Below are 27,800 nucleotides of genomic sequence, written 5' to 3'. Positions count from 1 at the left end.
GAGCTTTCACTGGTTTTGTTTCTTAACTGAAACTAAGTGGCATGGCAGAAATCTGACATAATGCAGCAGGGATGGATGGACGGACAGACGGATGGAGGGAGAGAGGGAGTTTTTCACTGCAGTGACTACGTCCCAAGACTGAGGCAGTTACAGTTATGTGGGATAAGCACCTCCCCACCAACTCCTGCTTTTATTCCTGGCAGACTTTCTTGGCACATTCTCATTTTAGAAACAGTCCTTGAGCAGCACCTGTATAACGAGTTACACTCTGTAATAACAGGCATTCTGTTTGAGAGTAACAATTAGAATTGCTTGTAGAATAGAAATGCTAAATGAGACATGCAAAAACATACACACAACCAAAGGGCAGGGACGGAGGAGCATTAACCATGCTTAGCGCGGTCAAACAGTACAGGGAAGGCTGTGAAAAGAAAAAAAGATTACAACTGTCACTTTCCAACATGAACTATTTTACCATCAGAAATGGTAGCCAAGTATAAAGGGCATGAAACTCCAGTCAGTGGTTGAAGGGTTAGGATCCTGCATTGCCGGAGAGCACACATTGCTGTAACTGAAGTAAACGGTGTAGCGGGGCTGTAAAACTTGCCAAGGGCTTGAGTTGTGTATTGGTTTCCGTATATACCTACCCAGACAGAGCATCATATATAATACAGTTGAACTTCTCCATAAAAATGCACAGGAGTGTAATATGCATAGCAAGAATACAAACCAATTCATAGTATTACATCTTTTCAAAATACTCTCTGCAACATGAACTCCTCAGTCCATTCACACATATCCCACTGGGGCAAGCCACTACTATCCACCTTTAACAGAAATGATGTTGTTATTGGATTTTTCTATCACTGTGGTGCTAGCAACAGTTGTGATACATACTACTTTTGCAGAATTTTGCTGATCTGACAAACATATCAAGTACAGCCCATCTGCACGGGTTATCACAGCAGCAATGAAACCACCAGTGATCATTCTAGTGAAGGCAGTGCAAGCAGCAGACACTTCAGCAGTTCACTGCAGCCCCGGCATCTGAATGCAATTAACTTGCCTAAGGCCACTCAGCAAGTCAGGAGCAATGCTGGAATGTGAAAATGAGACTTTCTGACTTTTGCTGAAGCTCCAGATCACTCCATCTCCTTAGTAGCTGCTGTAATTACCATGTGCTTGAGTAGAGTTCCTGCTGTTTAGTTTTTCATAGGCTACTTTATTATGCAAGTCTATATAGGCTGTTCTAGTTTAAGATGTTATAACCACATGCATAAGTCTCATTTTCTGTGCATTTATAACTTGGCCACAAATCCACATCAAGCTGGAAAGGGAATTTACCACCTGGGAATCTTGTCTTTTGAAGATACTGCTAGTTATTATAATAGATCTATATTCTTGGGTGTCAGCCTCAGGCAAGAAGGAGCTGGAGGCTGACTATCACAGTTATTTTATAGTCCCATGAGAGCCACAGGTGAAAGGACCTAAAGGTGGAGAGGCAGAATCTTGTCTCAACTGCCAGCCTTTCCCCTCCACGCACTGAGGAAGACGCAAGAGAAGGATAAAGAGGAGGAACAGCTGTGGATGGTCACTCAGTATTTCCAGGCTAACCAAAGTACCTTAGAGGTGAGTCAGATTCTTCTCCTTCAGAAGGAAGAGTTTGAAACAATTCAGAAAGGAAGACAGCTTTCTAACTCATCTTGCGTGTGACCTCTAGCTGTTAAGACAGAGGTAGAAAACAAAAGGAAAAAGAGGAACTCTACGGCAAACAAATCATAGCAGAGCCAAGAAGTTATGGACAAGAAGAACAACCTTATGACTTCAAGATGAGCTTCATATTCTCAACCCTGTATACACAGAGCTGAATGAAACTCTCATGTCACTACAACGGCTCCTCCTGCCTCCCCGGCCCAGCAGTTGTTTTCCACTGCTCCCTCAGCTTGAACTTCAAAGCTACATAATCTAAAACTGAAAAAGACATTCACACTATGAAGTGTCCATACTGGGAGGGAGGAGGCGTTAGACGCATATAACTATCACAGTTGAAGGCTCTTCAGTTCACATTAGTTATATCTCCCCTCCATGTAGCAGAACTCTTCAAGTTCCCAACTCAGATCCTTCCTGACACAAAGGTAAATCTCCCTTAACCGGGCAATTTATAGGACAGCCTAGTCACACAAACATTGTGCTTTCCCGTCCTGCAGCTGCAAGAGCTTTTCTGTTCCACAGATGCCATTTCACCTCTACCAGGAACCCAGCCCGTCTCATCCGTAAGTACAGTTCTTGCCGGGATGTCCCCGCGGACAGAGCAAGGGACCGGAAAGCACGGCTTGGAGCTGCAATGTCGAGGCATTCTCAGAAGCGAGAACGCAGCGGTTTGACAAACATGGTAGCAACTGCCAGAACGTAAAGCCAAAACTATTCTTCACATTCCTGAGCAGACAGATAACACCAGAGCGAGAGCTGGTCCTGTAACGGCCTCAAATTCCTCTCACATGATCTGGTGGAATAACTAAACCCCCACAGCAGAGCTGCGAGTCTCAGCAGCGTTACTGTACAGTCACCGTGCAGGGTTTCATTAGTATTTGTCCCAGAAAAATATTAGTTTCCTCACAGCCTCCAAAGTGAAAATGTTGTCGGATAGAATCGTGTTAACAAGTGAAAAGAATTAGTGGCATAATTCAGATGAGAAAAGGTTGAACTGTGAGTTCTTATTGACATTTGAATATTCCTGAAAAAATAACTACTACGAATACACAATATTAAATGCCTACATGAATGCAAGTGGTCACACCCACCAGTGATGACAGTAAAACTACAGATAAGACAGACATGCACCTTCCACCTCAAGGCAACGCTGATCCTAAGACAACGCATGCATAAATCAGTGGATTTAAAAAAAAAAAAAAGTATCTAGTGGTTGACAAACACTGTCATAACTAGCTAACTACCGAACTACAAACATCACTTAAGTCACCTGTATGTCAAGAGAGGGCTAAAAAGATATAGAAGAAAACCACATTTGGTCTACAAATCATAGAATGGTTTAGGTTGGAAAAGACCCTTAAGATCATTGAGTCCAACCGTTAACCCAGCACTGCCAAGGCCACCACTAAACCATGTCCCTAAGCACCACATCCACCCGGCTTTTAAATCCCTCCAGGGACGGGGACTCAGCCCCTGCCCTGGGCAGCCTGGGCCAGGGCCTGACAGCCCTTTCGGGGAAGAAATTTGTCCTAATATCCAACCTAAACCTCCCCTGGCGCAGCTTGAGGCTGTTCCCTCTCATCCTATCAAATGAATAGTAACATAAAAAACAAGCAGACCATAAGAGAACACTGGACACTCAGTGATGTTCAGTGATATAACTGACCTCCCTCTACAAAGGTTTGCTGACTCCTACACAACAGAGCACTTGTTTTATTAAATCCAGATTCCAGCAATACAATGGAATACAAAAGCATAACCGTGCCCTTTGCACGTCTGCCAAAGTCCTGTTGCAGCAGCACGCACCAAGAGAAAAGCCCAGAAGATTTTGTCCAGTTGCTTCTGTTTAATGCATTGCATGACAAGCTCTCACCATGGGTACCTGTGGGTAAAACTCGCTATCTGGGGAAAATCTGCTGCTTTAACTGCTCAGCTAGTTCAATAACTGTTAAAAACAGGCGGGGATTGTTTTTGGTTTTTTTAGACCTTATGCCACTGAGTTATATAGAAGGGAACAGAGGTGGATCCATGGACAACATCCTTGAAAGGCCAAGCTGTTCAAGGCTTACTGCCTGCACAAAAGCAACAAGGAAGGAACAATCCTTAAGAATTCTGCTAATGATTTATTTTATGCAACATCTGTGCAGCGAGGTGAGCTTATCACAAGACAAGACTGTGAATCACTGTTGTGGTTTAACCCAGCAGGCAGCTGAACACCACACAGCCGTTTGCTCACGTCCCCCCCAGTGGGATGGGGGAAGAGAATAAAATAAAAAAAATAATAAAAAAAAGGTAAAACTCGTGGGTTGAGATAAAGACAGTTTAATAGGGAAAGCAAAAGCTGCATGCACAAGCAAAGCAAACCAAGGAATTCATTCCCTCCTTCCCACCGGCAGGCAGGTGCTCAGCCATCCCCAGGAAAGCGGGGCTCCATCGTGCGTAACGGTGACTGGGGAAGGCAAACGCCATCGCTCCGAACATCACCCCCCCTTCCTCCTTCTTCCCCCAGCTTTAGGTGCTGAGCACGGCGCCATACGGTGTGGGACAGCCCTGGGGGCAGCTGGGGTCAGCTGTCCCAGCCACGTCCCCTCCCTGCTCCTGGTGCCCCCCCGCCTGCTCGCTGCTGGGGTGGGGGGAGAGGCAGAAGAGGCCTTGACTCTGTGTCGGCCCTGCTCAGCAACAGCGAAACCATCCCTGTGTTAGCAATGCTGTTTCCAGCACAAATCCAAACCATAGCCCCACACTAGCTACCATAAAGAAAATTAGCTCTATCCCAGCCAAAGCCAGCACAATCACTAACTGCTAGGACTGCTTTAGCAATGAAGTCCAGCAGCTCTGCCTGGGTATGACACAAATCTACCATAAAGAACGGACTGATCCTGGCAACAGGCAGCAAGAACTGAGAACAGCTAGTGACAGGTTTGAAAGTCAGCTGTCCCTGAGAAGTGAGGTAGACCCTTCTACTCCTTCTTCTCCTGTCCTGCTGGCCTACATAAAACTTTTCAAGCAAGAACTGCAAAACATTTCTAATCATGTACAATCCTACAGCAAGTGTCTTTTTAGGTAGCCTGGAGTATGTACTGGGACTAGGACTGAGACAGAAGTCAAGGAAAAACACCTTCTCATCTCTGCAGATGGGTCACCACCACCCATCACTGCTCACCTCTCCTACAGTTCACAGAGAACTTGCATTGTCCGTAAACTCTGTAAAAAGAGGCCTGCAAAAAGAACAACACTCCCGCTGGAACGATTTTCTGTTTTAAGGTAGCTTTATCAAGTTAATTATTGGTGACAGAACTTTGTACTCCATTTAAAATCCATGCTAACCCATTAAACCCTCTCCGTATCTGACTCCTGCAAGAAATGCACACATCATTAAAACACAGGAGGTGTCACAGCGTGTCAATATAGGCTACAACTCTTAAAGGCTTAGGCCAGTCTACTTGAAATGAAAATAATCATTGTTCTATAATACACTTGGTATTAGTTCGAATTGCTTGAGCTGTCACGTTAAGAACAAGAAGAAGCTATTTCAGACTCATTCTTTTCACTGGAAGAAGATGCGTTCAGGCAGAAACAAGACAAAAGACACAGCAGTACTCCTGGACCTCCAATTCACACTCCAGCGGCATCTCCCCATATGATTTTTCAAACCCTTCAGTTTCAGCCCTAAACTTACAATTTATGTTCTACGTGATCAAATTTAACACCTCCATAAAGATCACAAGTAAAAGTTTCCACCTGTAGAGCAGAGCTCAGCAGGCCGGGAAGCAGCTCACTGCCATGTTTCAACTCAACTTTCAACAAACAAGCGGCACAAGGTAAGAACTGAAGAAGTTTACGACAATAAACGCGGAGTGTTCCAGAACAATTAGCAGTCAGCTATGGAGAGAGCGTGTGTGCAAGAAGGGAAAAATCCATAGGTGCCTGCTCCGAATTCCTCACAGATGCTGGGAAAAAGAACGAGAGTTTACAGGTACCGGGCTGGAGAAAGTTTGGCAAGGGCAGGCTCCACATGGGAATTTCCCTATCCAAGGTAATAAGTTTTCTCTGACTCAAAGCACTGGAAGACAGATGAGAAATCTTTAACCACTTTGTAAATTATGAAAAACACACGGGACCAACATGAACACTCTACTTAGCAAAGCAACAGAAATACGAGATACTTAATAATTCTGAGAGGAATTCTCACCAATGTGCACGAATTACTTAAAAGCTGGTAAAACAAGAACGTGTTACTTGCTCTCAGAGATCTTCCCAGTCCCTCCATCTCCACTAGCAGGCACGGGAGGGGTGTGGATGGTACCATTAATCAATCAGTTCTACTCACTTATTCACAATACGACAATCAAAATTAACGACTGAAGGGAGCTGGAAAGGGCAGGTGAGTGCTTGAGTCAACTTGTAAAGATTTAAAGAAAGCAAATTAAAATGGCAGAAAAACGAGAACAGCAGCTAATCTTAATTACAAACCTAAAGTCAGAGCAAAGCTTCACTGAAGTTTCTCTCTCCCCCCACTACACGTTGCCTTTAGCTGAAGACAAATTGCCCGCATTTTTGTAATCTACTGAGTTAAAGTCATTACCCTGACAGTGCCAGGAAGTCTAATTTCCTGGAGCAGTAACAGAAAGATTTATAAGTGAATTCAAACACTCACCTTCTGGAATAGAAAATCTATCATCAGCATCAGGCTACGCGGAAAGCGACTGAGAATTTCAGATAATGGAGACAGAAGAAATTCACCTGCTGGCAAGTTCACCCCAGATCTCGTTCCCTGCCTACACAGGCTGCTGACCAGGGTAAGTGTGCACACAAAGCTGAGCTTTCACATAAATTCAGCTTTTCTGTGAGGGCCCTGCTGCAATAAAATAGACTTGTTCAACTATAAGCAGCTTTAGCATTAGTTCAGTATTTCTGCTCGACTCCCTCCTAAACTTATGTTCCCATTAAAACAGAAGTAAGCTTAAATAATCAAAATGGGAAAGATAAATTAATAACCACTTCAATAACTGATCTAAAGGAGAGAATGAGGTGGCTCATCCACCAGGCTGAAATGTACCTGCACATGTCTCCTTATGGCTGAAAACTTTCAACTCCCTAATGAGACAAACTGAAACGACAGCTGAACTTCAACACCCAAAGCACCGCAGAGCATCTGCTTTTACGCCACTGTATGTATGTGCGCATAAACAAGAAGCCACGAGATTTGCTTAAACCAAATAGCACAGAGGCCTGGATTTAATTAGGAATAATCTGCTGACTCCATATAAAAGCTGTTTTGTTCTTCTGGACTTTCTCCTCCCATGTCCCAGCACTGATGAACAGAGGCAGACAATCCAACACCTTCACATCAGGAGGATTAAACATTACAACCTTTATAACATCTTCAGGGGGCTGACACGTATCAATGCTAATTCTTTTCAGAAACCCTTATTGCGCAGTCTGCCGTCTGAGACGCTGCTTTCCTCTGCACAGATATGATTAATCCTGATCTTCCCCCAATGCACGAGCCTCCCGTCACTGTTCCTGCTCGGAAACAGGGACTCCGTGAACAAAGCGACGGAGTTGTGCTGCGCTATGTGTCTAATGTGCACACAGGAGAAATCGGCGTGCACGCCGTGGCAGGGCAAGGAGAACACGCTGCAGAGGAGACGGCCAACACCGCTGTTGGTGACCTACTTTATACTGGGGAAGGGATTTCAGCAAAGCTTTCCCCCCCCCCCTCACAGAAGCAGGAATTTTTGAAAGTACTAAATTTAGCAAGGTCCCGAGGACAGCATTCATAATTTCTCATCAGTGCTGTGCCCTTCTCATACGGCTCTATGCAAGCTCTTATCGCTACCCCAAAAATTAATCTTCCCTCTCTCCAACCATCAGGAAAAAATATTCTCCTTTCAACAAAGAGGAAACAAGAAGCTTCTCTTCCACAGTCTCTCCTCATGAAGACAGCAGTACTCTGGACGCTGCCAGAGCATATATATTTATTTTTTAATATCAGATGAGACAGCTTCTGAAAGCACTGCAGTTCTCCCATCTGACATTATCCAGTTTACTACAGATAACAACCCTGAACTGGGAGCTTTCCCCTGCCAGAATGCCTAGCACATAAAATTATTAAAGGCTTAGAAATGGTTTCAGGGCTGCTGAAATGCTGTGCTGCAGCAAAATCTGATTTCCATTAAAAACCTAAGAGCAATCAGAAGAAAAGGAGACTCTAGTTCATAATTTTGAAAAAAAGAATTGCCTTCATTCATTCCTCTCCAGAGCAAACAAATTTCAGGGAAAAAAAAAATGACTAGCGTTTAAACCAGGTAGTAACTCACAAGAGCCTTCGGACCGTTCGGGATACGAACATGCTCCAACGCCGTCCTGAAGAAAGGCTGAGCAGAGCCCTGCCGCCCGCACGGGCGCCAACCCGCCCCCCACTAGAGACTGCGGAGGGTGCCGGCTTTCTGATGCTCGGCTACAGGACCAGCAGAGGTTCCTGCAATTAAAGTCCTTTGGAGACCAAACGAGGTTTCCAGAATGATAGAAAACGGGTCTGAACTAGTTCACTGCTTCTAGTTTGCGGTTTTTCAAGCGATCATAAGCACGGTATCAATTAAGCTCAGTGAGCATACCTGAGAACATTTTATAGGGAAATCATGATTGTACGTTCCTGAAACCGCATCTTTAGATACACCAGATAAGCACCGTGGATGCTGACTAGAAGACTACAGGAAACTTAACGACTGCATCCCCGTATTTGTTAACTACCACAATGTTCGTTTGCTGCACTGCATGAACAAATCTTATTACTGCAGTTTCATGTGCCCACAAAGATGCCAGCTGAAAACTCACTTTAAAATGACTTTAATAATACATGAAAGACATTAATCTCTAATTGTTGATTTTTGAAATAGCACTTCATTGTGTCACTCAAACTGAGTGCTTTTGATCATTAAAACTTGCATGATTTTTCAGTCTTGGTAACGAGGTTCTGCTTCAGCTGAGAGCTGATCTCATCAGAGCCAATTATACTCTATGGCACAGATCTGACCGGAGCTTTTACGGGTTTTAAAACTGCAATTTTATTTGTCTTATCTTACCGAACAATTCAAAGTCCTAGCAATCTTGTTAGAACCTTTAATACCCAGGAACTCTCATGTAAATTAGATGCTTAGCAGGAAGCTACTAGTAAAAAAGTGAACAAAAATGTATCAGTGAGTTTATTTTTTAATCTTAGCATACAAATGAATAGTTTCTCATGCCTTTTTCCATGTTAAAGGGCTTCTTTCAAAATGCTGTGGGATAAATCTCCTGACCTAATCTAGCATGAGATATGTAGTCAGATGTGGTGGGCTGACCTTGGCCGGACGCTAGGTACCCACCGAGCTGCTCTATCGCTCCCCTCCTCAGCAGGAGGGGGGGAATAAGACGGAGGAAAAACTCGTGGGTCAAGATAAAGGCAGTTTAATAAAGCAAAAGCAAAGGCTGTGAGAGGAAGCAAAGGAAAATAAAAGATTTATTCTCTACTTCCCATCAGCAGGAGATGTCCAGCCACTTCCTGGGAAGTAGGGCTTCAGTACACGTAACGGTTGCTCCAGAAGACAAACGTCGTAATAACGAATGCCTGCCTCCTGCTTTCTCTTAGCTTTTATTGCTGAGCAGACCCCATTTGGTAGGGAGTATCCCTTTGGTCAGTTTGGGTCAGCTGTCCTGGCTGTGTCCCCCCTGAGATCTTGCCCACCCCCAGGCTACTGGGCGAGGCAGGGGAACGTTGGAGAGAACCCTGCAGACACCCAGGTCAGGGAAGGAGCAGGGGCAGGGGGTGCTCCAGGTGCCGGGGCAGAGATTCCCCTGCAGCCCATGGGGAAGACCATGGTGAGGCAGGCTGTGCCCTGCAGCCCATGGAGGTCCATGGTGGAGCAGAGATCCACCTGCAGCCCACAGAGGACCCCACGCCGGAGCAGGGCGATGCCTGAAGGAGGCTGTGACCCCGTGGGCAGCCCGCGCTGGAGCAGGATCCTGGCAGGAGCTGTGGCCCCGTGGAGAGGCGCCCAGGCTGGAGCAGGTTTGCTGGCAGGACTGGTGACCCCGTGGGGGACCCACGCTGGTGCAGTCTGCTCCTGAAGGACTGCACCCGTGGAAGGGACCCACACTGGAGCAGTTGTGAAGGACTGCGGCCCGTGGGAAGGACTCACGATGGAGAAGTTTGTGGAGGACTGTCTCCCGTGGCAGGGACCCCACGCTGGAGCAGGGCAGAGTGTGAGGAGCCCTCCCCGAGGAGGAAGGAGCAGCAGAGACAGCGGGTGATGAACTGACCGCAACCCCCATTCCCCGTCCCCTGCACTGCTGGGAGGGACGAGATAGAGAAAATCGGGATTGAAATTGAGCCCGGGAAGAGGGAGGGGTGGGGGGAAGGTGTTTCAAGATTCGGTTTTATTTCTCATTATCCTGCTCTGATTTGATTGGTAATAAATTAAATTAATTTTCCCCAAATCAAGTCTGTTTTGCCTATGACGGTAATTGGTGAGTGATCTCTCCCTGTCCTTATCTCAACCCACGAGCCTTTTGTTATATTTTTGCTCTCCCCGGTCCAGCTGAGGAGGGCAGTGGCAGAGCGGCTTTGGTGGGCACCTGGCATCCAGCCAGGGTCAACCCACCCCATCAGACTAAAATCTGTTCTGCTTAGATTAAATGGGGGGTATCTTGAAATTATCAAAGAAATTATATTGAAATATTAAAGAGTGTGTGATTTCTAGCAACTGTGTTAACGAGCTGTGTAAGCTCAGAGAGACAGATATGTCTCCCATCAGATATGCCACAACACTTCTACCATTAGTGGAGCCACATGGAAGATTTTTATCTTATTTTAAAGAAAGTTATGCAAGATACATATCTTTGCAGAAATCCTTGATTTCCATCTTTTCCCTTTAGTGGCACCTACATTCCAGTCACATTTGGAAAGGAATGAAAGTCCTGAAGCCCTTGCTATTATTATATTTTGCATTCCTTTCTTTTTCTGCATCCTTCAGAAGTCTCCTGGCTCTGCAGTGTAACCAACGCCCAGCCCCGAACCGATGGCATCAAAGTGGAGGTTGGTTAGGAGAGGTTTCCTCCACCTCTCCCAACAGGATGGCACTGCACCTTCTGAGAAGTGCATTAGTATCTTGTGCAATAAGGCACCAAATGAAAATTAGTGTTTAGACATTAGCCTAGAAACTGTACCCATTGTAAAGGCTGTCTGTAAACAGATTCGATCCATCTATATATTAGGATTAGTTTACATATTGTCAGTCAGAGCTTCACTGCCCACAAATTTAAGCGAGAGTGTGGCACTTTACATGTGTAATTACCATACCATTACTGCCTATCAGTACATCTCTAAGGGTGTTAGATACGGCCTCTGCTGCTGCCCTCCGTTTACAGTAAGGAAACTGAAGCACAGATCAGTTGATTCGATCAAGGTCACTAAAGTAACATGATTCAGGTATCTCGGGTCCAAGGATCTCTCCCTTGAGTCACACTGTCTCTTCACACTCTCTGAAATTGTACAAGTGATGCAGGAAGAGCTTAAGATTTTCCTTCTGAAGAATACTCGGGCGCTCTGGGTATTGACAGATCATGGAGGCGAGGGTGCCACGGGAGAGCTTTTCCTGCAAGGCCAGGCTGACAGGGTGGCACCGCAGCAGTTGCCATGGCAACGGCTGAATCTTTGCAATGACATCGCACACGCTTAAAATGAAAACCTGCGCAAGTATCAGAATGGCGCCCGATGCTGTAACAAGTCTGGCGAGATCCCAAACCATCTCCTTATCTCCAACGAAAAAGAGCACCCTGCATGCAGGAAGGGAACGCGGATTGTTTGTGAAAGATTTCACCTCTGCCAGAGCCGAAATACAAAAGTGCAATGCAGAAGAATTTTTCTGTGAACCTCCCGATTTTGGAAAACTACAAGTACGACTCAGTACAGACAGGGAGGAATACTGTATTCAGGAGAGGACTGCCTGCCAGTGAAGACAAAACATTGGAACTCATCCCCTGCCCTCACTCTCCAATTCACTGGAACAATGAAGAAATACAGAGATGCCAGGGAAGGGCAAAGGTTAGTGCCAAGGACACTCACCTAATGCATTTCCTAACTCCTTACGTTCGCGTCTGGTGCAGGCAATTTGCAAGTAGAGTTGTAAAGGAAGAGCGCATGCACTCACCCCTCTATGGAGTTACAATCACCCAACACCAAATCAGATGGGCTTCTACAAGATCCCACCTATTTAGCAGCTTTATATAAAAGCCGGTTATATCCAGTATTGAATACTAGAGAACAACAAGCAATGACACATCTATTATTTCTTTTATTTTTGATGATATGGTCACGTCTCAAGTTCCTTTAAAAGCCTCCAGCTCCCAGGCTACTTGTTATTTCCAAAAGCAAACATATTAGCATTACCTTTCGCTGCTTCAGACCGCTTAGGCAAATCGAGTGTATCAAAATTCCTGTCCAAATCTCCATTCTTCTTTCCTGTTCAAAAAAATAAGACAACAGATGGAAAAGACTGTCAGCATACTGACAGGTAAGCTACTGTCATGTGCATCTACAAGACGAGAGAAGATAGAGACTCAGAATATAAATCACAGACTATTACCCATATTTGTACACATCTGACTTGCAATCCAGCTGCACAGCAACTTAGGGACAAAAATCCATGCTACTTTCAGGTCGATCCACATGTATGCTTAGCACTAGCATTTCAGTGGGTCTTAAGAGCGCTTAAAATCTTGGAAAATTGTGCCCTTTCCCTTCTTGGCAAAGCTACGCCCTGCCCTCAGAAGCCCAGTGTCGACTTGTTATTTTCACAGAGGAATTTTGGTCTGAAGCTCAGCTGCAGCAGAAGCGGAGCAGCAGAGCCACACAGAACAGGCTCGCCTTGCAGCCTCTGTTCTATTGCCACTAGCAGGCAGGGAGGCCTACGTTTAATATATTGTACAGACAGCAGCCAACAACTTAACCTTGAATTGCCCTTCAATCAATAAAGTGCCATTTTGACTATTTATTAGAAACTAAGGGAAACAATTCCATGCTTTTGCTAAGAGACAGTTTCAAACCGTTACATCAGCTTTTATTTACACAAATTTAAGCAATCCTTCACAGAAAGCAGAACAAAACCTGGACTTTAGTTTTAGTTAGGTTGGGAATTCAAGGTTACGTACACAGCTGGGGAGGGAAGGGTTCATTTTCAACCCCTTCTCTCCCCCAAGGGGAGACGCTGCCTGGGGCACGGGTGCTGCGGGACGAGCAGGCCCCTGCCATCAGAGAAGTCATGACAGCAGAGAGAGATTTTGAAGTGCAGGCATCTGCATGGCTTCTGAGGACAGCAGCACACAATTTAGCTTCCCCAAATGATTTTGCGGGGGAAAACCAAGTTATTTAGTCCCTCTCCCTCAAGAGCGGGGGATGCAGGTGCAATGGGATGAATTCAGAGCAACACAGTTTAAGCTGCCAGAGGCGGCTTCTGAGCAGGGCCTCTACCGGGCTGCTAACGGCGGTTTACAGAAAGGGCTGAAAGCTCCACCAGTCAGGATGCTTAAAAGCAAACAGGAAAATGGTCCTTGAGAATGTAACGTGGAGATTAGTCTGACTCTGGACTGGGAATAGGTCACGGAATGGGAAAGGCCAGTCTCTGCCCAGTTATAGCAGGGAGCCGGTGCAGCTTCTGCACAGTGAATTCAATGGGCCACTCTACCTTTCCTCTTGACAAAAGGATAAAGATATGCAGTACTATACAGAGAAGAAATACAGCTTTTAAATACCAAAATGAATATTTAGAAAGAACTTCAAGAGGAAAGAAAAACCCCTCAAGACAGTATTCCATCCCCTCCCTTTCTTTGGAAATATCACACACTTCTGTTTTGAAATGCCAACACAGAATACCAGCCAACTAACTACTGTGCAAAACAAAACATGCATCTAGAAATTCTGTTCATCTGAAGTAACTTGCTTAATTATACAGAGCATGAAAAAGCCCATCCACGCTGCCAAAAGGTCATGCAGCCAGGTACCATGCCACTCCTTGGGGAGGTATCTTTTCTAGCGGGAGGGATGGGAATTAGCTGCATTTTGCAGCCCTCCATCAAGTTTTCGCTCCATGAAAGCGCCAGAAACACGTTGCTTGGGGAACCAAATACCAGAAAGAAAAAATGCTGTGCATCACCAAAGGACATTACATTTCATAATGGCAGCTGAACCCAGTTACTGGCTGCAAACCCTTGCTGACCCTCAGAGCATTGACAGGAAAAAGCAGGGCAGAGGGAGGAAAAACAACACTGGAGGAAGGAAGTCAGTGTTTAGGAAAGATTAGAGGCTTAAGGCAGAGCAATAAATGTGACTCCATCTTATCTACAAGTAGGACAAACTGTTTTTTCACATGACCCCAAATTTCATGTCTCTGGCATCAGCTAGTATAAACCTCAGAACACTTACTCAGGGAGCCAGCCCTTATTCAACACAACTACTCATTTCAGAAGCTCTCGCTATAAATTAAAGGTTGGGGTTGGTACTTAGCCCTGCCAAACTGAGATGGCACTGTAAGAGCTCCCTTCTTTCTAGGGCGCTGTTTAGTAAGCGGTATGTGTTTGTGCACAGCTTCTTAGGGAAGAGACTGTCCAGGAGAGCAGCGTTGGCTGCTACAGCTTTTGAGCTAGCAGTGCAGGAGCAGCTGCCTATTTACCGAACCATCTTTCATTACGACAGCACACTCCGCTGGTGCTCTGTGATCTTCAGTTGCTGTCTCTCCGTTTCTGGGCCAGACTGCAAATACCGGCCGCCTTCTACCAAGCCTTTGCTAGTTTGTCTGTCAGCCCTCTGAGAAACTAACCCACCCCGCAGGTGCACCCACGGCTCTTCGAAGCAGAAGCTGCCAGCTGTTTACGAATGGAAGCAATTCAGAACACAGAGCTCTGACCAAGGGGATTTCAACTCTACAAATTACCTGCTTAATCAAATTGGGCAAGGGCCAGGTTCAGAAATACCTGAAGCACCTACGTTTTTCAGGTCTTTCCTGCAGAGAGAAGGTGACCAAGCTGTAAGAAGACTCCAAAATAAATCCATCTAGAAGGCAAAGGTTTCACTCTGCGGCCCAGCTGGTATTTTTGCCATTTGATTTTCACAGGACCCACAAATATTGGTTTGGGGTTTCTAAAAAGGTGACCAAATTTAGCAAAAGCTCAAGAGCCTACAGATTACAACCCTCTCAGCCACCCCCTGGCCTGACCGACATCACAAGAAATCCAGCTCCGCCGCCAGCCTCTGCGGCTCCGACAGCCCCGCGCTGCCGCTCCAGCCTGTCCGTACGCTGGCGCACGAGGACGCTAACAGGACCGCACCAGCGACGGAAAAGAAGTTTAAGAACCTGCTTTTGTACGTTTCCATTTCTGCCCTTCCCTGCACCTCCCTGCTCTCCACGTTCTCCAGCCCGAGGTATGCCAGAGAAAAGACGATGCTGTTGGATCAGCAGCACAGCTCCAAACTCTGCCAAGAGACAGCTCTGAACACGCCTGCTGACAGGGCTGTTTTATGAGGCCTGGCTGCAGGAACTGGCACAGCGCTCGGGTTTGGGAGAACTGCCTGACCTGAGCCTTGCTTGTGCAAGATGCAACTTACCGTCTCTGAAACAGTGGGATTAAAATTCTTTCCCTCTCCCCCCCCTCTGCTTTTCATTATGTAAGAAACAACCAAAACATGACCCGCGGCATTTTCAATCTGTCAGAAACTCAGTATGGACTTTGAAGTGTGACCCAGCGTTATTAACCACTAATAATGTTGTTGATCCTCCTCAAATGTCATTTTGCTTTATCGGATAATCAAAACAGCTGTTTAGCTAGAGCATTTTTGCTGACGCATTAATTCCCAAACGCTTTCTTTCTGATTAAAAAGAAAAAAAGTTGAAGGGAAAGCGCTTCTTCCTAACCCTCCTCGCCCCCCCCCCCAGTCGCTGCTTGTTTGGTAAGGCAGCCGCTGAGCCGGGCTGCAGCGCAGGGGTGGAAAGCAAGGGCTGAGCTCTGCTTGCCAACGTGCCCATCCTCCCCAGGCCCACCGGCCGTGCTCGGGAAGCGGGGTCTCGCAGAGCACTGCTGAGCACCATTTGTTGGGTGGAGCAATCAGGGTTTGGGTTTTTTTCCCCAACACTTCTCCTTTGGCTCAACCCTCCAGAACCCATTGATCTGAAGCAAGTGTCACAACCTGAAAATGACCCTGCCTTCACCCCCGAATCAGGCTCAGCAACCGGTGGAAGTCTCCAGGGCACTCACAGCCTAACAACTTCCCAGCTGAGAAGCCAGGGAGGCAAACTTTAGCCTCAGCCGTGTGTATTCCAATGGCAATTTTACTTATTGTGCTGGGAAACTAAAGGGCGCATCCCCCGAGGCATTTACTGGGGGTAGCTTCATCTAGCTAGTCTGAGCGCCAGCAATACAGATGCAGCAGTGCAGGCACGCAGGGCCAAGCAGCCAAAATACCAGGGATCCCTGAGAATACACATCCAAGCTGCTGAGCCTTCCCGGCTCCTGCTACCCAGACCAGCGAGCAAAGCTGTACTTTGATACGATGGGGTCGGTGAGGCAACCTGCACGCTTCGGTGTTCCCTCTCTCATGGGGTTACCAGGCCACTTGCAAATCAATTCCCTTACTGCACTGACACCAGGAATGAATAAAACCTTGTCTTTGCTGTTCTTGGTGTGGGAAGACGAAACTGAAAATGCTCACTCAATTAGAGGATTTCCATGCCTACTGAATGAACAGGAGGATGGACGGGGAGAGCAGGGAAGGTGAATGAACAGGACTTTGATCTCAGCCCTAAGCCTTGCATGTAAAAGCTGAACAAAGCATATTATGGCGATGATGAAAAGAAAGTATTGCAAAGACTCACCTTGATTGAACCACTCCTCTAATTACCAGAAAAGCAGCAAAAGAAAAACAAAAATTTACAGGAAGGAAGAAAATACAAAGGAACAGTCACAGAGAAGCAGAATTTCACAGAATAGGTTCAGAACCTGAGTATTACAAGAATACTACAGAACTTCCATCAGTTAAAAAACCAAACCAAACCAAGATATTCCACTTTCTCCCTTTTGTTCCTGCTGGAAAAACAGTCTTTATCTGCATAGCATTTTTTTTCTTCCTCTTTTCATTAAATGAAAAAGTGCTCACAGAATTGAGGGGACAGGAGGGTGAGTAGCCCTTTGCAGAGGTGTTGGAAATGCTATGATCAATGACCATGAAACAAAATAAAATAAACATGGAAACACTGCAAGATTAAGTGAACAAAAGGGGGAAGAGAATTGATCTATTTTTTTGAAGTCCTAGACTGAGAAAATCAAGGCAGATTCAACGAGGTATTCACATAAATTTAACAGTGAGAAAAGGAAGTTTCTCTTTATGATTCTAAAAGCCCATTTATTAATGGATTTTAATTTTTTTTAAACACAACAGTTGCCTGTCCCCCTCTATCCTTCTGATCTACATACTACCAGCTGCGAGCTCAGCATTATTACCGGTTGATTTCCCTCTAGAGAGCAGCACACTTTAAACAGAGCACCGCAAAGGGGGCAAAAAACCCGCTAAAATATACTTTGGAAATGGTCATTTCCTGCGGCACATGCAGAGCCAAACCCGAGCTGTCACCGAGCGCCTGCATTGCTCGCTGAAACATGGGTTCATCCTCAGCGTCAGATGATTTTGAGCCCAATTTGTCCAAAAAGACAGGATCAGATGCTTTGGCTGATCAGCAGGAGCCATCGGGGCGTGCGGACACGAAGGCGCGTCGGGGCCGGCCCCAGAGGGGAGGCAGACGCCTGACAGAGGACAGCCACCCCAGCGCTCTCTGCACCGTCGTCAAGAGGACGCTGACGGTTCTCCATCAGCTCCCCTCCTCCCGCAGCGCACGCTCACAGCTTTCGTGTCCAAAATTGCTCTCACTGACTGTGTTGCTCCCTAGCAGCAGAACAACGGGGACTGCAGGTGGCGGGGAGCAGGCTCGGGTCAGCACAGGTTCGAGGTTTCCAAAGGATATCATGCTGAAGTTTTAGTCATTCGCTGTGAGAACACGCTGGCCAGGCAGGTAAAATTCTTTCTTCAGTTTTTCCCCCCAGTCATTAAAAGATTCCCATCAATTTTTTATTTGTTTTTAAACACTGTTTAAATCTAGTCAATGACAGACTAGTCTGCAAAAGCAAGTTCACACTGTGATGACTTCCCTAACACATATGGAAACACGTAACGTTTCAGTAACACGTACAGGTCAGATCAAAGGAAGAGCAGCACACAGTCCGTCAAGTTCAAACAATTCCATGCAAGGTTTTCAGGACCAAAACCTTCCTTAGACCCGGCTATAAATAGTAAGCCAGGATGTGAGTACACATGAATGAGGAGAATGGAGCCTAGACAGAAAATGGAGTTAATTACCTCTGAATTCAGTCTAGAACAGTCATTTCTCTAAAACAACAAAGTAAACAGATATAATTTGAGTGTCTCTTTCTAAAGGGAAGATGGAAGGGGGGTTACTGAGACTATTAATCCTCTCTTGTAACGAAACTCATTTGCAACACTCATGCCCCAGAGGAGAGAACAGGTCTAAAAGTGACTGACAATTAAAAGCTACAAAATCATGTTTGCAATTTAAATTACTGAAAGAGTGACAGAACTGGGAGGTTGTATGTTTGGGTTGCGAGTGGGAGGGTAGGCTTTTAGTTTGTTTTCAAATGCGAGAGACTGGAGGCACGGAAGGCGTACAGACAGGACTACCATGCATGGGGACGGACGCATGCTTGCCTGGCTTCCAGCGGCCGCGACACATGCTGCGCAGCCAAGCAAGCGGACTGAGCATAGACTGGACAGATGCAAGAACACAGCAACGCAGGGGAGAGGCAGAGCACATCCACCTTCGCCCAACAGCAGAGCGTCATGCACCACTCCTATTTAAAGCCAGAGAAAACTATAGGAATTGTGAACAAAATCCCCAAATATCTAGTAGCAATGCAACAAGGGAGATGAACACATGCCACAACACTACAAACACGTACCTCCACAAAATGCATCGCTCTAAACCCGTGTGATAAATGTGCTTGCAAGAGCAAAATTTACCCCCAAATCCGTTCCCAGTTCTGAGCTCGCTGCAACACATACCTTTCGCTTTTTTCCCACCAAAACAACCAGCATCATCTTTCTTCTTCTTCTGAGAGCCTCCCGTGCTTGTAGTCTGACTGGCATCTAGCTCTTGGTACTTTTCAGCTCCGGGGACCTCTTTGTGGACATGATAGGAAAGGTTCCGCATGATGCACACACAGTTCTCCACAGACTGTTACAGAGAAATTTACGTTACAGTAAGTCTTGCACCCTCTTATATGGAAACCATTGTATTATAGAGTGGAGGGTTTGGGGGAATTTAAAAAAAGCCCACCTGCCCCAGGAAAAGAATGTAGCTTTCGAGGAAGATTTAGTCAAGACCCCTTAAATTAAGGTTCGTTCTTGTTCTAAAACCATTTTTATTCTTCCAAAAGTGAAGCGCTTCATAAATAGTACCCATTAAAAATGAAAACTCTCTAATCAAAAATACCACCTGATCTTACATAAAGAATACAATTCACCAAAAGATCAAACACATGGAGGAAAATGATCATGTAAGGATCTTATTTTAAGATAAGCCTCTCTCTCATTCTTCCAACCTTTACAATTCCCAAGGGGCCCCTTTTATTAAATTTTCTCTGGGTCAAAACCTAGGCCTTGTGAGGATTTCAATGAGACCACACGTTGTCCCGTAGTAATAGCTAATCCATAGCACATCAGGTTCCGACAAGAGCAATGCTCTATAGATTGTAATGGAAACCACCAGGTGGGCACAAAATCCACTTCCAAAATTAGCTGATTAAGTGACAGGGCTTTGTAATTCCCTTGTACAGTCCATCACATTGTGGGACTCAAAAAGAATAAAATAACAATGCTTTACAAGCCTTATTGGTGTTATAAAGCAATAGCGTGCTTTTTCTTTTTTAAACAGGTTAAACTTCTGATATTCCCTATGCATATAAATATGCTTTTAAGCACCACAGGATGAGATGATGATAAAAACAGATTAATCAAAATCTGCCCCTAAAAAAGAGCCACAATGAAAGTGCTGCAGGTCTGAAGACATATCTTAATGTGTAACCACTACAGTCTTTAGAAACGGTGCTGAATAAAGTCTTTAAAATGGGAACTGACTCCTTTGCTGGTGTTGTGCAAACCACAATGCAATGGGACTCAATTCTGATTTGAAGACTGCACTTATAAATGTCAATTAGGTAATGCAGAACAGCAGCAATAATGCCACTGCCATAATGCCAATAATAAAGGACTACTCTCCCCACCTACCACAGCCACCCGCCTTTGCTCACCTCATTAGCCACGCAAGGTAACGGCAGCATCATGCTGATACCCCAGCAGCAGTACCATGGATATCACGACAGAGATGGAAGGAAGATAATTACTATATTTTCTGAGGCAAGCATAATCCCTTTCTGATACTAGCAAACAGAAGTCAGATCCCAGTGCAACTCTTCAGCCTAAATTAATGGAAACATCCATTAGGTTTTAATACTCAAGTTCACCTTATTGTCTGTATCCTTCTTGCCAACTGCAGACCGTAGAGCGTGAAGGAGGGCATCCACCAAGCCATCACACTCCCGTAATCTTCTGCGTGCTTCTGCTCCATCTGAACTCACATTCCTAACAGGAGAGATTTAAAAGAAAGTTTAGCCCTCTAACCTTCACCATGAAGTTGAAGGTGCGTCGATTTATACTACGATTATTAAGAACTCATTACCTTGGATGAACAATTTGGAGGCAAAGTCGTCTGACAAACCTATTAAATCTCAGTAAAATATGGGCAACGCACATCTGCAACTCCCTGAATCTGAACGACAAGGGGAACACAGCCACAGAGCTGCCTACGAACACATTTTTCTGACTTGCTGGCGAGGCCAGTGATAGCCCTTAAACTGGACAGGAGTCCTCAGAGCAAACAATACGCAAACTGGAAGCTCCTGCCACCCAGCTTAAATCCCACGTTTTGACATTTAAAGCCCACCTTTCACACTGTGTACAGCAGATTCAGCACAAAGCCTGGGTCGGTCACATTTAGAAAGTAAAAGACGACAGTCAGTATGGTTACGCGGCTTTAAATTTCTCGAAACACTGCACAAGAGGATGGCACAGGCAGAAGACGTGAGACAGAGCAGTGGAAGGCTACTCGGAGCTGTTGAAGTTGCACATACGAACGACTGCAGAAATTGTTAGAGGGAGCTATGAACTTCGTCTCTCTTGTCCAGTGAGCATCCACACTACATACTGAAGCCCCAGCCTTGCATAAGCATCAACCTGCCATTACCCAGTAAATAAATAAAATTCAAGTCAATTTTCCAAATGCTCCTTTTTTTTTTTTTTTCTTCTCCTTTTTTTAAAATATTTATTTTTCTTTTTTGGGGGTGAGGATGAAGTGACAAAATGATTCTTAGTAGTGCTCGCTGGCAAAACCTATATGGCAAGTTTTCTCAGAGCTGAAATGCACTAACTTCGACACCACCACAGCCAACCTTTCAGCTTTCAGGGCCTCCGAATTCTACAAACCCGTGTAAGGTTAGCTCTGAAAAGCCCAGGACACAATGATTACCTTCTGCTATCAGGATCGTGCAGGCAATTTTTCTTTTTAACTAACTAGAGGGACTGCCACTCTCCAAGTAATTAACAAATCAATCATGGTCCCCTCCCGTGTCCCCCATCACCCAGGCAGGCTGGTCTGTTAATTGGATGCCTAAGAAAAAAACCCCACATTTTCTTAGAGACCTCTCAAAATTTGAAGACGCTTAATTGAGAGCTGGTTGCTGTAACAGCACATTAACTTTCAATTAAGAACACAAATGAAATGCACAGATACATGACTCCTTTCCCCAAATCCTAACACACAGCCTCACCTCTAGCAATGGCCGACAGAAGGCAGGTAAAGCGGATGTTAAAATATGATTCCGCAGCATATATGGAAGAGGGAATTCTACATGCTGTTTTTCTATCTCCAGCTGTACTAATCCTTTTGTAGCAAAAGCCCAAATGTGAGTTTTAATGTAAAGGCTTTATGAAACTGAAATTAGAATTCAAATTCCCTGTGATACCTTTCAGGAGTTATAATAATAAACGATAGCAGCTCCACCTCCAAGCACATCTATTAAAGTGGAACATTACTTATTAAGCTTGAGGGTGACAGAAATGCACTAAAAATGGTCTTATCTGGAGCTGTGTATCACATTTCTTATTCCCTCATTAAGTCTTAGAAATAGAAAGCTAAAATACACAAGGAACACTTGCAGACTTCAAAAAATAAACAAATCAAATTTTGCAAAAAAAATCCTTCACACCTTTCTTGCCCCATCCACAAGAGATTTTTCCATGGTCCTTTTGTGCTACTGCACATTTGTTTTACTGCTTTGGTTATCGACAGCATCGCAGTATTTTGTATCCTGCTTTCTTATGTCTTGATCTGTATTAGGATTAATACCAAGGTAGACATTGATAAGGTTATAATTGAAAAAGATACTATAGAAGTGCATCAGTAGGAGCGTGGCTTGCTGTATCTTCAACTATAGAAAAATGTATGGAAAATGAATGCCTCAAGAAAAAATTCCCACATATATCACACATAAATAAGCATGAAAACTCTGCAGGATCAAATTAACAGCTAATTAATACTACGAATAAGTTATCCGGACATCAAACTTTGCAGTTTTAATGTTGTAACTAACACATCAGAAAATGTATCCTTATGAGCATCTCATGCAGAAACATCTCCCCAGCACTCTTGGGATTCTGCTAGTCCTCCCTCCTTGGGTAATGAGATTCCTGCAGCCCATGGGATTTATCTAACACGGAACAACAAAACCCACTTTCCTGTCTGTAACTATAACCCAGGCCCTTCTGGAGAGCTCGGCTCACATTCTTCTCCACAGGAGCCTAGGCAACACAGATCTGAAAGACTAAGCCCCGGGAGATCAGCACCTGCTTCGCAGTCTGCTCTTTCTGCTGCTCCAACACTGCAAAAGGCAGTGAAAATCTCCCAGTTCCCATGGGAATATTTGCATTTCAGATACATACACAAGTCCGCCAAACATCCCTGCGCGCTAAGCAAAGGCAGGCACGGTGAAAATGAAGACAGTACGCCTTGAGAAAGTTCTCATCTGGCAACCCCAGGAGAAGTGCTCCCAGGCTTCCCTTCCGTCACCCAGAGCAACCTTCAAAAGCTCCTGCAAGCCAGGAGAATGCCAGGCTGCATTTCTGCCTTGGGGTGTTAAGACTCTATACTATCTGCCTCCTTGAAAAACATCACCTGGTAGTCATCAGTCAAATTCACATCTTGGGTCTTCAGGAGGGACTGTCCGTGTAATCACTTTTGTCTCCGTGCTACAGGAGAGCTAGTGTTGGTCATAAAAAGGACAGAAACTGCAAGGGAACAGCCAACCTGATATCACGCTCCGCTGACTAGAGTCAGGAAAAATCTCTTCCAGTTTCACATCTGCACTGGAATTGCTGTCGATGCATCTTACAGATCTATTACACGTTATAGAAGGAAAGACATAACTAAATCATGTTCCAAAGGAAACGTGCAAAGCCAAGTTTCTAAACCCCCTTCTTTCAAGAGTGATGAACATCAACAAATCGGCGACGGACTCCAGCAGATGTTAGCAGAGGATCCATCCGCAGGCCTCGCGCAGGGCGACGCCGCGCAGAAGGAACGTGGCCTCGCCCGGGGCAGAAGCTTCCCGAACTCACGCAACAGAGACACCCAGCACTGGCATCCAGGCTGGGACAAAGCAGGGAGCTTTGCTTTTCACTGAACTTTTCTACACATCAGACAAGCATCATTTTGTATCAGAAGAAAATTAATTCTTCAGTGGATGGAATGTTTGATACAAGGCACCGAATAGAAAAATTGGAAGCCAAAACCCTAGCCGAGCTGCTTGTTAGCTCCGTTACTTAGGAGCTAGGCTGCCATGCAACAACTGGAACGGCCCAAAGATTTTGGAATTAAACACATTTTCTCAGCGACTTGCTTGCTGGGGCAGTTTAATATAAAGAACCTCTACAGATGAAGTCAAAAATACTTTTTAAGTTTGAACAACTTGAACCACAAACTCTGTGGGGCTTCTGAGGCACTGATGATAGGCAAAATCCTGTTATAAATGAAAATAAAGTTGACTGCCTGTTCAAATGGGTGGGAATGGGGAGGAGGAACTTCCCGAACTGCTTTTACACACACAGGGACAAGTAATACCTGCCGTTCATCTCCGGGGTCCTGGGCAGCCTGCTTCGCTTGCCTTGTCTCCTCACCCCCTGAGAGGCCTCTGCTGCTTTCCCTGGCTTCCCCTGTTCTTCAATACTTTTCCAAGAGTCCATTAAATGAAAAACGTATTTTAAAACCAACAATAGTATCTTTCTCACATCACACTGCAAAGGGTAATAGAAAGCTTCACACTGTGCTTAACGTAAATATATACAACACACTTAAAAGAGCAGTTCTAGGAGCAAGACATGGAATTACTGTCCATGTTACTCCAAGGACATAGGAAGGAAACCAACTGTATGACTGATTTTTTTGTAAAACAGTAAAGCACAAATCTCATTCCAGAGATTTTAAATCCCCAGCCTTTAGCTGGAAAAACCGATCTGGATTCTCCCTCAAATTTTTGGAGTCCAGCCTGTAGACAGGACTGGTGAAAGGGGATTTATAAGGATGTTCAAATATATGCTTTCCCTGGGAAAACAAAACAGAGGAGCACTAAGTAAATGTTAAATAAAAGTAAATACCTACCAGCATAGAAACACATCAGGCTAGGAATCCAGTCTGTTGGTATTAAAAGAGTTCAGAAAATGGCGGGGAATGTGCTGAGAAATCTGCTCATGCTTTAGATAGGGTTATCATTATCACCAAATAGTCTTAATGAGATGCAAGTCTGAAAGTTACATTTACATCTGCAGAACAGAGTTGGTATTCATCACCTCTAGGATAGGTGAGCTATTACCACTGTCTGTGCCACACACCAAAATTATCCTCAAGAGAAAAGATTTAAAAGCAATTAAATGCACGGCACTTAATTTGCACTGTTTCAATGCAAATCACGTAGCAATGCCCCCACCGCGCTCTCCCTAACAATCTGAAAGATTGCGTGGAGACATGGAGAGCTGCTGGGTTGTTTTTTTTTTTTAACGATAAAGAGAAACTTGAAAATACGCGCATCAGAGAGACACGTATTTTCTCCGCACATTAAAACTCGTATTTCCAAGACTGTTGCTGTGTCTGCCCCAGCCGCAAAGGGCCAGCAGTTGTTATCCCGCGGCGCTGCAGGGGAAGCTGGAAGCCGAGGTCAGCGCGCTGGTGAACACCTACCATCCCGCTTCAGTTCAGCAGGTGTAAAAAGCACTTTGTTCAGAGACCCAGCTGGGGACAAAGACAACAGGTTGGGGACTTTGTTTCTGATATAAATAGAAAGCTGAACTGGAAGTTTTTAAGATCTCTTAGTAACATTTCCCCCTTTCTCTGGAGGAAGCATGGATGAGACCTGAAGCTGAGGCAGTGAGGAGCTGATGGCCCAAACGAATCCTACTTTTTACTATTGTAAACAACCTTCTAATAGCTATTTTTGTATTGCCAGGCTAGAAAGTAACACTGGCTGCTGTCCAGTCTGCCTCAGCACTGCTGAAGAGGGTAAGGATACCTGTGATCGGTACAAGCCAGAGCTACAAATGACCGGCGTTTCCCAGCGTGCCGAGCCAGCGGCACGCACAAGCGGGCCGAGTTCGGCGGTGCCGAGGTGGAGCCGACGGGCACTGCACACACCTCGCGAGCCCTGACTCACGCCATCCCCAGGGCCTCGCTGTCCGGACGCGGAGTTTTACATACTTCAGCTGATAACAAAAACTACAAGGTTCTCTCAAGTCTAATTTAAATATATTAGTTGTTCTATCCGCCTACTCTGACAGCCAGAACCCTTGCTATAAAAACATCCTTCCACACCCACACTTTGCTTCTCTATTAATAATTTTTTATTTGGATGTTAGCCAAAGCAGATTGATAAATAATAGGTGCAGTAAACGTACTCTATTTCCGAGTGTATTTCTAGGTACTGAATGTCCCAGAGGAGGAATGTACAACATTTTAAAATCACTCCATCATTTCATGCAGAAATGGAATGAATTCCATACTTCAGTTCACATGAAATACCAGAAAGTTTAATTGGTATTAAGTTCATTGTTCTGAAAAGAAGAGAGAAAAAGAAAGAAGCTGCCTGTGACACAAAGATAGCCTGATCCAAGCAGCACTGGTCAGAGGGCCCTGTACAACACCGTGGAGTTTGGCAACAGGCAGCTGAATCAGAAATCAAGCAGAGAACATGGCAAAGAAAACAGCAAGAAGCCAAAGTCCAAATGAAATGAGCAGAAAGACAGGGGAGCTCTACTGATGGGGATGTTAGGTAGGGAGCAGCCGTTCAACTGAGAAAAGGCGTGTCGGATCGGGGCAGGAGATCCCACCGGAGGCTTCTGCTCCGCTTCAGCACCCGCTGACCAGCTAGACCCCAAGAGAGAAGCAGCGGAGCAGCCCCGGTTGCCTTGCCTGTAAAACCCTTCCAGCTATCTGAATAAAGGTATTGGGTTTGTTTAGTTGGTCAAATGCTCAAAAGAGGACATACCAAAAGCCACCCCTGAAAAAGGACTTTCCAAGCTTAGTCTGTGCTCCAGCGACACTGGCATAGAGCAAAAGATCTACAAAGCCCACTGTCGGGTGTCTCATTCATGTCAGCGCTGTCTGTAAGAGCTCCCTGCAATAAGCATGGGCTCAGCAGCCAGCAGTACAGGTAACAAGGTACAGATGTCAAGTCCATCCTTTGCCATGTGGCTTCCTAGATCCAAAACACTGTGTAATGCCTTTTCTGTAAAACACTGACTGCTTACCTCCTGCATGACCTACTTGGAGGGCCTTAGGTTGCTCCCCTGGAATGCAAAACGATGCAGAAACGCACTACACAATAATTCCATGATGCCCAGCAGCTACTTAGCTTTCAAATTATTCCAGTCTCTGCTTGAAGGAAAGGCTAAGGGGCTCTGCGTGCTTTATCACACAGGGTTATTGCAATGTGAAAAGAAATCCCAAAAATACAAAAGCGAGGCAGTATTTATCTAATAAAGGATCACGGCTCACATGCTTTCCAAAGCAAACTACGTCCATTACGGTGACTGCAGTGAGCTTTGCTTCAGTCTTGCTCTTCATCCCACCACAGTGACAGACGTTTTTGTAGATTCCCTTCACTGACAGCCAAGGGAGAAGGGACCTAGATTCATTCCTAAGGAATGACAGAAGGCAATAAGCAAGTGCACAACTTCAAATTTATACTTCAGATTTGATTGTAAAGCATTAAGGTTGCATGTAACTAGGTTATGTCTCTGCTGCTAAAATCTATGCATAATTTATTTATATTACAAGCTAAACATCAGGAACTGTCAGGAGGAACCCTAACAGCTCCTTACTAGCACGAATTAAACGCTCTGCTCATCGTATAAGCCCCAGGACAGCCATATGCTGTGATCCTGCACAGTATCAGTAAGCTAATTAAGAAACTGCCTTCGCTCACTCCTCTCTATTGTGCAGGTTTTTAATTTGAGTTGGTTTTTTTCCAGTCTGGGTTGGGCAGATAAGCTGCTCCCCTTTTCCGAGCTGCTTGATGCCTCCGACGTGAAGATTCACAAGCAAATTTCTGTTCAGTTTTTATCTCCTTCTGAAACTATTCCTCCGCTGAAAGTCCAGTTCCAGAGTACCTGTCGCACAACAAAACACTGACAGCATCGTTCGCTCCAGTTTCTGGAGCGGCATCTCCCAAAGGCCGAAGCCAGCACGGACACGATACGAGCGCACCGGCGCCCCAGCACAGCGGGCGGGGGGCAGAGATGGGGCAGCACCTGCCCTCGTCCCCTCGGGTGGGACGGGGAAGTGCTGAGCTTTGAGAGCGGTGCTGTCCAGGCCTCCTGCATTAAACCACCG

The 27,800-nt window shown here is 45.3% G+C and overlaps 1 protein-coding gene across 13 annotated transcripts in view; it reads right to left on the bottom strand.

Moving 5' to 3' along the window:
- ARVCF (ARVCF delta catenin family member) overlaps positions 1-27,800 on the bottom strand; it is a 287,922-nt gene that overhangs the window by 36,211 nt on the left and 223,911 nt on the right. For 12 of the 13 annotated variants that reach the window (XM_087754800.1, XM_087754809.1, XM_087754797.1 and 9 more), the window contains 4 exons: positions 20,332-20,449; positions 18,872-19,043; positions 16,617-16,634; positions 12,143-12,214 (listed from right to left, as the gene is read on the bottom strand). In XM_087754800.1, the coding sequence (XP_087610926.1) occupies positions 12,143-12,214; positions 16,617-16,634; positions 18,872-19,043; positions 20,332-20,449 (380 nt within the window). The remainder of the gene's footprint in view (positions 1-12,142; positions 12,215-16,616; positions 16,635-18,871; positions 19,044-20,331; positions 20,450-27,800) is intronic. The other variant, XM_087754805.1, reaches the window with a different exon arrangement.

Source organism: Nipponia nippon, unplaced genomic scaffold (assembly GCF_047370975.1).
Source record: "Nipponia nippon isolate SJK-2023a ecotype South Korea unplaced genomic scaffold, ASM4737097v1 scaffold_18, whole genome shotgun sequence".
NCBI classification, from domain to species: domain Eukaryota; kingdom Metazoa; phylum Chordata; class Aves; order Pelecaniformes; family Threskiornithidae; genus Nipponia; species Nipponia nippon.
Note: the sequence above shows the minus strand (reverse complement) of the source record. Positions and strands in the feature narration are given on the sequence as shown.